The following is a 10630-nucleotide window of genomic DNA, read 5'->3' as shown; positions in this document are numbered from 1 at the left end:
GGGGAATGATGGTGGCCTCCGTTACCTCAGGTCTGTGACAGCAGACCCTCGGGTGGCTGCCCTGGTGGCAGCGGGGTTGCCTCTTGGCCCATGGAGGGTGCTGGGGGCTGTGGTGAGGGGCTGCTCTGGCCCATAGCTGTGCCCTCGCCTTTGGAGAGCCCCACGTGGGGGTGAGTGCCCTTTGGAGGGCCTGGAAGGTGTGAGGATGGTGGTAAGCGGCCATGCTCCAGGGGCCGTGCAGGTTTTGGGGAAAGCTATGTGACAGCAGTGTTTGGGGGTTCCCCCCCCCGCCTCCAGAAGTGGAGCCTGTGCCAGGAGGGCTGCCTGCTGGCAGACGGTGTTTAATATGCTGCCCTCAGCCTGGTGCAAGGAGCATGGTGGCCATGCGGCTGCCTGGGGCACGCTTGTTGCTGTCAGGCCTCGCTGCCTATGTCCTCTGACAGGGCACCTGGGGCAGTGGCTGAGTTGCTGCCGGAGAAGAGCAGCTCCTCTGCATGCGAAGGCACATTTTAGGGGGCAGAGCTGGCACTTCTGCTGGCAGTACGGGAGAACCTGGGCTTCTCACCTTGCTCTCTAGGCAGCTTTTTACCTACTCCAACCATCTGTGTCCAGGCCAAGTTATACGGGTGTGGGGGAAAGGGGAGCCCTCTTGCCTTAATACATCCTTTTGGATTAAAGGTTGGGCAGTGTCTCAGCTGGTGGAGCTGGACTTTGCTTTGCGGTGCGGCTCTCGCAGGCAGGGCTCAGGGTGGAGCGAGCAGGCGCAGGGCACCGACATGCTGCCTTGTGGGCTCTGCCCTGTCCACCCAAGCTGATGGTCTGCAATCCACTCTGGTGCTGTGGCCCCAGGCACTGGAAACAGCAGTCTGCTCTGGGATCTCCAGCCTAGCTCTGTCTCCAGCTTTGGTTGTCTTGGCTCACTCAGGAGCAGCTTTCCAATGTGCAACCAGCTTTGCAGCTGGGAGAATTTATGATGTTAGTTACAGAGACACTCCCTCTTTTTCCCTACCCCTAAAACTTCTTGTAAATCTCCTGTAAACTTAAAGGAACTCTTTGGAAACAAGAACTCCTTGCACTGGATGACTTCTCATGTTGAAACTCAGAGCTGAATTTTGGCCAGAACTGCCCTTTTCCTGTAACTTAAGCCCCTCGTTTCCATGTGCTGGCACTGGCTGATGATCCTGGTCATGTATTCCAGCCCCTGGGAGGTCTGTGGCTGAGGTGATCTGGCAAGGTCCTTATTTCTGCCACATCCCAGTCTGCTTATTCCGGCTCGGGGAAGGGGGTTGGAGCAGAGCACGTGCTGGCAGACAGACAGTGATAACGGTGTTACGGCCCGGCGCAGAACACCCCGTCCTTGCTGTGCTCCTGGCTCCAGTGCCAAGCTGGTGTGACTTGGAAGAGGTTGCTCTCTGTGTCTGATAGAGATAGAGCTGTTTATCTAGTGGCAAAACCTCTTGCAAGAGCTTCCAATCTGGTAAGCATACTTCATTAATCCTTGAAAATCAGAGGATCCTAAAAAGGCCTCTGTCACAGGCTGCGGAGCAGAGCATGTGAAGCCGGGGCTGCTGGATTTCAGACTCAGGCTGTTACAGAAGCACTAAAAAAGCATATTCCCTCTCACTTTTCTATTCTCTCCTTGCGTCTGGCAATAAGTGCATCAGATTTACAGCTCTCTGCAGCTGTGACTGCACCAAGTCAGGATCATTCATACCAGCAGAGAAGCTGCTTGCGGGGTTGGAGGGGAGTAGGACCCATCTGCTTAACCCCGTGGATGATGTGGCCAGCTCAGCAGGGCCGCCGGTCACCTGGTTCTTCTTTAATTGCTCTGAGCTCTGCCCCTTTGCCTCTTTCAGTGGCTCAGGCCACATCTTGTGCAAGGAAATGCTGGTTCCTTACTGGCAGGAGGAAGTTGGATGGTTGCTCTTGAGTAATGTGTAACCAGCCTCTGCCAGCAGCTACCGAGTAGTGTGACTTCCAGAGCAGTGACCTCTTTTTTGGTTGGCAGTCAGAAGGGAGGAGAAGTGGGATTTAGGTCAGTCTGGTGGCATGGCATCCACCATGACCTCACCAATTCATGTCACCCTGCCTTTCCTTACCTGCCCCCTTGTCTCTTTACCTGGACTGCACTCCCGTAACCTCGGTGCAAGCCCGTGGTGCTTGGGAGCTCTGCAGCCTGGGCACCTCCCCATGTCCTTTTGTCCTTTTGTCCTTTCCCTGGGTGCAGCTCTAACCTTTGCAGCAAGTTTGAATGCCGGGAGACTGATAGCACTGGTGTCACTCAGCTCTGTCACCTGCGGGCGTTGGCCTGGTCTGAACTCTAGTGTCCAAGTCAGTGCCTGGGTGGTCTGTGTGGTGGGGCACCCCACAGAGAAACGAACTCCACTGTGGGTAGGAGCAAGCCAGCGAAAGTCACCTTGACGAAGGTGTGTGGTTGAAGAGCTGGTGGCAGGGGTGGGGATACTTTTGGAGAGCAGATGCTGGGAGCTGCTGCCAAGCCAGGATGAGATGCCAGCCAGGTGCTCGCCTCCCACCCTGGGTGACAGGGGTGCTTCCCAGGCTGGTGGTGCTGTGCCAGCCCTCTGTCTGGACCCTGTGGTGGGGGAGAAGCTGACACTGTCCCTCAGCCTTCTCCTGCAGGGAGGAAAGCTCTGTCCCCTGTCTGCCAGGGAGAAGGTGGGCCCTGAGGCAGGTGCCTGCTGGAGGGCAGGTCAGCTTCTGAATCGGCTCCTCTGCCTCCTGTCCTGGTGAATGGCTGCTCCCCTGCCCAAAATACCCCTGTGTGCTGCCAGCTTCTGGCAGCCAAAGGCTGCGTCCTTTGGCCCAGTTGGAGGGTCCCCAGCTCCCACCTGTTTGGGGGCGGTGTAGATGGGCTCTGTTCACGTGGGCTGGCAGGGTCTCAGCCGGCGAGCCTGGGCTGGGTGGGCTCAGCAAGGGCATGGCAGCCTGCTCTATGCGTTGGCAGGGCTGAGTGGAGCTGCTGGTGTCTCCTGCCAGCTGGGCCCCCAGCCCTTGGGCACAGGGGAAGAAAGCTGGGAGCTTTGTGGACAGACCTGTAGATCCGCCGGGGAAGTGAACTGACAGGCAAAAGCTCTTTGCTTGAAGTTGGGTTTGCCGGGGGGCCCCTAGCCTCTGCCAGGCTGCTTGGGGAGCATCCCGTTTGCTGCTTGCATCCTTGCATTGTACAGGGAAGTGTTTCTCACCTTTATTCTCCTCCTTTCTTGGACTCCCCTGGGGTAATGACACCCTGTGTTTGTTGTATCGTTAAGCAGCATCTTCCAGCACTGCAAGAGGGAGAATTGGCAGAGCTTTCCTTGGGCGATGGATGTGCAGGCTGATACCCGCATGCTGGCGAGCGGCAGCTCCTAGTAGAACCGTTTGAACAACTTGTGGGGCTCTCCTGATTGCAGAAGGAAAACCTTGGTAGCATCGGAGCAGACTACAGCCATGGCACAGGGGGAAACAAACAGCACTAAATGAGCAGGACTGGCAGCAGGAGGAGTGGTCCTTGATCCAGCGTTGAAACCAGCATCTCTCCCTGCTGGGCTTTGGAGGGCTTCCAGGTTTGCCCTCTGTTTGCAGGGCTCTTGCAGCTGCGCTAGGCTGGACTTGCCTCTTCTGAAGAGCCCATAGTGAGCCTGGTTGTGAGCAGATGCTGTCAACTTGAAGGAAGCATCGACCATCAAGTCTAGCTGTACCGGCCTCAAAGTTATGATCAGCTTCCCCTAGGCTTCCAGTAAAATTCCCACACTGGGAGTGGACAGGGCTTAGCATGCAACTGAAGCACTTTGAGCACATGAGACCATACAGGACAGGCACCTGGGTGGACCACAGGGCAAATGAGACTGGAGGCTCTCTGTCACAGAGCTCTTCTTATCTCCTTCCACCCACCCTGGGTATAGCAGACCCTGTCGCCCCCCTGCCCTGCTGCTGACTGCTCTTCTCTTCTGCAGAATCATCAAAACTGTGGTCAAGACCTTCAAGTATTTCTTTGGCCTGAGGTTTGAGGTGAAGGGACTGGAGAACTTTGAGGTGGAGGGCCCTGCTATCATTGTGTCCAACCACCAGAGCATGCTCGACATGATGGGTGAGGAGCTGGTGGGCGGGCGGGAGGGAGCAGTTGTCTTGCTCACTGTCAGAGAAATCCTGCTTGCATCTCCTGGCCAAGCAGCCCCCTGCGCTGGCCGGTCTGTGCTACCGAGCCAACTGATCCAGCCTTCTCTATCAGTGCTGGTTGCAGGAAGGGTCTCCCCTCACTCTGAGCAATCACACCCCTGTGCAGCACCCCAGGTACTGCTCAGCTTCAGGTGATTCTCAGCTCCCTTTTATATCCCTGCCTTCCTGATGGCCTGGCTGGCCTAGCACCCGTGTCGGTGTACCAGGCAGCCAGGCATGAGGGGTGGCCCCGCTGGGCACTGCGGGGCTGAGGAGTAAGCTGCCTCCTGAGGGGTCTTGCTATGACCTGCAGCCACCCTGCCCCTGTAATTCTGCTGTGTGCTGAGTCTCCATCTGCTCTGTTGATGGCAGCAGAAGCCAGCAGAGAAACAAGGCATTGGCCTGTCCCTGGTACTCCCCTCCCCACCTCAGATTGTCTTTTGTCCCATCCGAGTGCAGGATGGGGGGGGGGGCTGCTGGTTCTCACCCTCTGCCATCACATTAGGGCTGATGGAGGTCCTGCCCGACGACTGTGTCCAGGTGGGCAAGAAAGAGCTGATGTACGCCGGCACTGTGGGGCTCGTCATCTACCTCGGTGGTGTCATCTTCATCAACAGGAAGAGCACCACCAGCGCCAAGATGGTGATGGCAGAGGTGGCCAAGACTATGGCAACTGACAATGTGAGTGTGACTGGCACCTGGTGGGATGGCATGTGTCTGGGTATCCTGGGGTGGCATGGGGGGATGTGGCACTCCTGACTCTGGCTTGCCTGAAGTTACAGCCACCTGCAGCTCTTGGCAAGGCTGCCAAGGGAGGGGGGGGAAGGGAGCACTGCAAGTGGATTGCTGGAGCAGAGCCTTATCTCACCATGTGCAGGTGAAGGTGTGGGTGTACCCAGAGGGCACAAGGAACTGCACAGGAGATTTGCTGCCGTTCAAGAAAGGAGCATTTCACGTTGCTGTCCAGGCACAGGTAACAGAACTTTGCTGCTGCGTGGGGACTCTGAATGCTTTTGCAGTGGCACTGCAGACTGGTCATGCAGTGGTATGGTTTATTAGCTCTCAGGTGAGCTGTGTTCCCTGGTCACAGCTGAGCTCCTCAGCTAAACCACCATTAGGTGTCATAAGGGCTGCCCAGCAGGAGCTGGGAGACTTTTCCATCCCCTGCAGGAGCGACTTGATCCCTGTGGACGGGGGGGCTGCAGGCAGCGGAGAAGCTGCCTTGTCCTCTCTCCTGACTGCCCCGGCACTGCAGTCCCAGTGTCCCATCTGGAGGGCAGAGCATGGGGGACAGGCACACTTGACCCCTAGCTCTAAGCTTTGCAGGCAGCTGCCTGGCAGCGTGGCGGTGCGGTGTCTGTGCCCTGCTCCTGGGAGCACGGCTGCAGCACAGAGCTTGCTTCTGGCAGGGAGCCCAGCAGGTGCTGCCCTTTGTGAGCTTGCCTGGGGAATCCCAAAGCTGTTGATGGATTTCTCAATCCCCCAGGGTTGCAACAGTGTAGTGTTGATCCAGGATTGTTAATACTAGTGCTTTAGAGCAACATCCGGGCTTGCTCTGTGTGGGAATAACTGCTCCCTCCCAGACAGCCATGTGGAACTTCTTGGTATGTCTTAAATGCCTTCTCTCTCCAAAATGACAAGATCCATGAGCAGCTAGTGGGGGAGCAGACAAACAGCTCCTTGGCTTTGGACAGCTAGAGAGGTCAGTGCTCCTGAAGGAGCAGTGGTGCTTGCCTGGACAGAGCTCTGGGGCAGTGTGCCGGGGACATGAAGACCTGGCTGTGCTGCCTGTGCCCAGGCGGTTGCTGGAAGCTGAGCCACCCTGCTCAGCTCCCCGGTGCTGGGGACTAGGTGCCAAAGAGGCAGCTGGAAGGAGATGGGTGCCTTGCCTTCCCATGCATGCTCTGCCTTGCCTCTCGCTACTGGGATGACTCGAGGCCTGAGGGGAAACTGCTTTCCCTAAAAGAGGTGTTATAGCAGGGATCCTGGAGAAGGGAGTAGGTGCCAGATCTCTTGCTGGGTTGGATTGGCCAATGCAGGTGCATTACCTGCTGGAGTGATGCAACCAAGGCAGGGGCTGGTGGCTGCCAGAAGGAAAGGACGACAGTGGAAATGGTACCCACCTCTGCTAACACTCCCCCTGAGTCACCGACTGTAGATTGTCTGTGTTACCAGCACTGAAATAATGACTCTGTGCCTACCCTCCTGGCTGTGTCGCTGCCTGTCTGAAGCTTCCCTGGGAGCAATTGATTGCAACTGGTGACTGCTTTTCTTAGAAGCTGAAGGCACACCAGCTGGCCTGCCCCAAACATGTGCTTGTACAGCATGGCAAGGCCTGTCAAAACAGGCATCCTCCAACATTTGCAGGTCAGAAAATACCTGACTTTTGAAGCCTGGCTTGAGCTGAGGAGCCCTGAGCCAGTGCTGACCTGAAGCTGAAGTGTAACTTGGCCCTAGTGCCTTGAATGTCCCTGTGCCTGGAGTTGTTGGGGAGTGGTTTTGATCCCATTTGACTCCTGACTGTCCCAGCCTTTGGAAGTGGGTCTTGCTTCTGGGGCTGGGTGTGCCCTGTACGGCTGAGAGCCAGGTCAGCTCTGCTGCGTGGGGTTTGCTGCTTCTCTGGCCTGCCCTGAGTTGCTGCAGTGCAAGTAACTCCTCTTTTTCCTCCTCTTCCCCAAGGTCCCAGTGATCCCTGTGGTGTATTCCTCCTTCACCACCTTCTATAACCCAAAGAAGAATCTATTTACATCAGGTATCAAAGAGCCTGAGGGCCTTTACAGTCACTTGGAGACAGGGTTGATGCCATACCCATGTGGAGATCTGGTTCACAAGGGTGTGGGAGGGAAGCGGAGCTGGGGTGAACAGGAGTCGTCCCTCTGGGATATGTGTGGAGTCAGTTCAAAGCACTTGGCAGCAGAGCCTGGGCTGGGTTAACTCAGGAAAGAACGTAATTAAATACAAGAGGGATGTTTTCGTTAAAAACTGGACACCACCTCTTCCTCTCGTAAGTGGCACAGCCCAAGTCATTTGGTGAGGGCTTGGGGAAAGAAGCAAGCATGCTCTGCCTCCTGACCTCTCAAAGCAGGGACTCCTCTGCAAGCAAACCAAGGAAGCTGGTGGTATCAAAGCTCTGAAGTCTGTCAGTACAAGTGCTAGGCAGAAAGTTGGCTTTCGGTCAACTTGGAGCAGTACCTCTCATTTTTGGGAGGAAGCCACACTTGCCATGCTCGCTGCGTGGATGGCTGGAGCCAGCCAAAGGTAGGAGGGTTGGGCAGAAGCAGATGGAGGGAGCACCTGGTGCAGGCTGTGCCCGACATGGCCCTGGAGCTGAGTGGGTCCATGGCCCTGGGCTCCCCCTACTCTCTTGGCCAGCAGGTGGGGGCAGAGCAGCAACACCAGTCTTAGAAAGGGGCAAGCTCTGGCTGGGGTGTCAGCTTGAGGCACAAGGGAAATATTCTGCTTGGCGCAGCTGTTAGAGGGCAGGGTCTAATCCCCAGAGCAATCTCTTACCCCTGAGACCAGTGCAGCCAGTGCTCTGGGGATGGATGCCTGAAGCCCTGTGAGGGGATGAGGGCTGTCTGGGGCGGGGGGAGCAGGGGTCCTGGGAGGGCAGAGAACTGTGTTCCTGTGGTGTGTGGGTTTCTCATAGGCTCTTCTCTTGTTCCCAGGCAAAATCAAGGTTGAAGTTCTGCCTCCAATAGAGACCAAAGGCCTGACATCAGACGATGTCTCCGACCTCACTGACAGATGCTTCCGCATCATGAGGGAGACCCTCTTCAGGCTGTCGGGCCGTCCAAGTGAGGCGAAGGACTCGTCCTAGATGTTTCTCCAGTGGCATCACCATGTGGTGGTGGCTGAAGGGACCTGTCTGTTGCCAAATATCCAAGGAACTTTTCTCCCTTTGCAGTGACCTCTAACTCTGGGAACACCATGGACTGGCACACACGGGGTGTCGAGCCAGCGCTGAGGTTTCACGTTGAGTGGATTTCTCTTATGGGTTCATTATCTTGCAACGAAACGTCTCCTTTTTCTGAATTTCTCAGGCATCAAACTTGTGCTACCAAAGGGCTCAATGACCAGAGAGGTGAGTTCCCCCAGCTCAGGCAGGTGGTGTGGGATGACAACGAAAACCTGGCTGGAGGCTGGGCTCTGCCTCATGTGAGCATCCCTGCACCTGCGTTCCTGCAGGCTCAGCTAGTGCTGGCCTGGCCCTGTGCTGTCCCAGATGGAAACCACCAGGTAGCAGTTTGTATCTGCACAACCTTGATGCTGCTCAAACAGGGCTGAGAATCGGGTGAAAATCCAGACTCTGGCTCTTCGGCAGCACTGGGAGTGCAGCGTCCTCCCTGGGCAGCCTGGAGCACTGCCGTCCGGCATGGTGGAGCTCACGGGCGGTCTCTGGGGCAGGGCCTGTCTCCCTGAGAGATGCCCTTGGGTCACAGCAGCATCTTGTGCTGGGGCTTTGTGTTGCCCAGGCTCTCCTGACCCAAGTCTTTCACTTCTGAAGAGAGCACCTAGAGCAAATAACCTCAGCTGCTCTGCAAAGGGGAATGTGTGGGGCCAGTCAGCCTTATAGTGTCTCTTTGGGCTTAATTGCCTTGTCTGAACAAGTGCCCTTGCTCATTGAGGGGTGCAGCAGTGGAGAGGGAAGCTGCAGCCTGACCAAGCCAATATATATGGTCTGGGCAGAGTTTAGCTGAATGCTGTCCAGCCTTGCGAGTTTAGTCATCTTCTGAATGAAACCCCACGCTTGTTTCTACCATTCAGAGCCACCAGCTTGATTTTAAAAACTGCACAGATCTGTCGGAGTCCTGGGCAAACCTGTCCTCACGTGTGACTTGTTTGTGGCACGCTTCTGGATGCCATGTGTGACATGCACCTGCGTTGGCTCAGAGCTTCCTTGGTGTTGGGGAAACTGTGCTGCCAACTCCCTGCCATGGCTCAACCTTGTCACAGTAGTGCCTGCAGTACTTGTTGCAGATGCAAAGGGCTCTGTCATGCTTGTTTTGCCACTTGTCATGGTCAGCAGTGGCCGAAAGATGGTGCCTGTCCCTTGTGTCTTTGTGCAGATCTCAGCGGAGCTGCTGCTCTGCAAGGCTTGTAAAAACTCCTGCAGAGCCGCAGGGTGGGTGAGATGCAACTGTAATGGAGCTTGGAAGGCTTTGGCTCTCCCTTTGGGGGGAAATGGGCTCCTTCCCCCGTTCAGAGAAAGGGGTTTCCCCTGTGCTTTGGGGTGATGGACCAGCAGGGGTCCTGGATCCTTCGCTGGGAGCTGCAGAAGTGTTGACCTCTGCGAAGAGCAAGACTGGGTCAGATCCATGGTTCCAGGGGGTTGCCTTCACCTCCAAGTCGGGTTCAGGGAGGCTTTTAGCTCTCCTGTTCGTGGTGCAGGGTGTATAACCTTGAGATAAGCCACCTGGGGCTACCTGGGTAACAGACACAGCCGGCTTTTGCAGCCTGTCTGGCACTGCGTTGGTGGAATTGCAGTTATGTGGCATTTTGGGGTTAAAGCCTCAACTGGGGAAGGCAGGGAGTTCCTGTAGAGCCAGCGGTCCCCAAGGGAGGGAGCCCGTGGGCTGAGCTGGTGCTAGCGGGTGCCGGGGGCTTTATCAGAGGGGCCTTACAGTACAGACTCAGGGGTCAGACCCGCCTTGGGACAGGTCGGGGTGGGAGGATGGGAACCGAACCAGCACTTTGTAAGAGCAGCAGATAAAGGGCTGTCATGGAGGTTAAACCCAGGAGGGTCCCGGGAGGGCTCTTGCGGGGGATAACCACATCCACGGAGTGACTCCTGCAGCATCCTTCCCTGGGAGGAGAGAGCGGTGCCTCTGTGTGCAGTTATCTGCTGTTCACTTTTAATTGGGTTAAGAATAATGTTATGTGCTTTAAAAAAAAAAATACACCTTTGGTTATTTAAATAAAGGAGACTCCTGGTCTTGTGTGGGAGCTGAGGGAGGAGGCTTGCTGTGGGAGAAAGAAGGGTGCTGACCCTTCAGCTCTTGCAGGGGGTGGGTTGGTGATTGAGGGAGAATGGCAGGTCCTTGTCCCCACCCTGCGTCCCACAGGCAGAAAGGCTGTGCTTCTGCACCCCAGCCTCACCCAGGCTAGTTCAGCCCCAGCCTGGCCTGAACTAGGAGGACAAATGCCTGCGGGGACCTGTCCCAGGGGAAGAGGAAGATGGGATGTGTGGATGGGAGCCCATGTCAAAGCAGGGCCCTGGAACAAGCGCCTTCCCAGCCAGTAATGATCCCACGGCCTCGGTATGTGCAGCAGGAGGCTTTATTTTGGTACAACCCCTGCAGCACCCTGTTGCCTACAGGGCTCCTCCTGCAGCTCCACTCTAGGCAAGTAGGGAAGTGTTGTACCAGGTCCGTCACGTCTGCTCTGCTGTACCGGTGTCCTTGGGCTTGAGCAAACGGTGCTGGGGGGGAGGTAGGTGCATGCGCAGCGGCTGTTGGATCTGGGAGACCAGCTA

At 56.3% G+C, this 10630-nt stretch overlaps 1 protein-coding gene across 1 annotated transcript in view; it reads left to right on the top strand.

Moving 5' to 3' along the window:
- Window positions 1-10039, top strand: part of AGPAT2 (1-acylglycerol-3-phosphate O-acyltransferase 2) — a 26473-nt gene extending 16434 nt beyond the window's left edge. The window contains exons 2-6 of the mRNA XM_009280664.1: window positions 3954-4087; window positions 4661-4836; window positions 5033-5128; window positions 6835-6907; window positions 7824-10039. Coding sequence (XP_009278939.1) covers window positions 3954-4087; window positions 4661-4836; window positions 5033-5128; window positions 6835-6907; window positions 7824-7975 — 631 coding nt within the window. The 3' untranslated portion in view covers window positions 7976-10039. The remainder of the gene's footprint in view (window positions 1-3953; window positions 4088-4660; window positions 4837-5032; window positions 5129-6834; window positions 6908-7823) is intronic.
- Window positions 10040-10630: the final 591 nt, after the last annotated feature.

The sequence above is a fragment of the Aptenodytes forsteri genome, unplaced genomic scaffold, assembly GCF_000699145.1.
Source record: "Aptenodytes forsteri isolate BGI_AS27 unplaced genomic scaffold, ASM69914v1 Scaffold68, whole genome shotgun sequence".
NCBI lineage: Eukaryota > Metazoa > Chordata > Aves > Sphenisciformes > Spheniscidae > Aptenodytes > Aptenodytes forsteri.
This window is presented reverse-complemented; position numbering and strand designations above follow the sequence as displayed.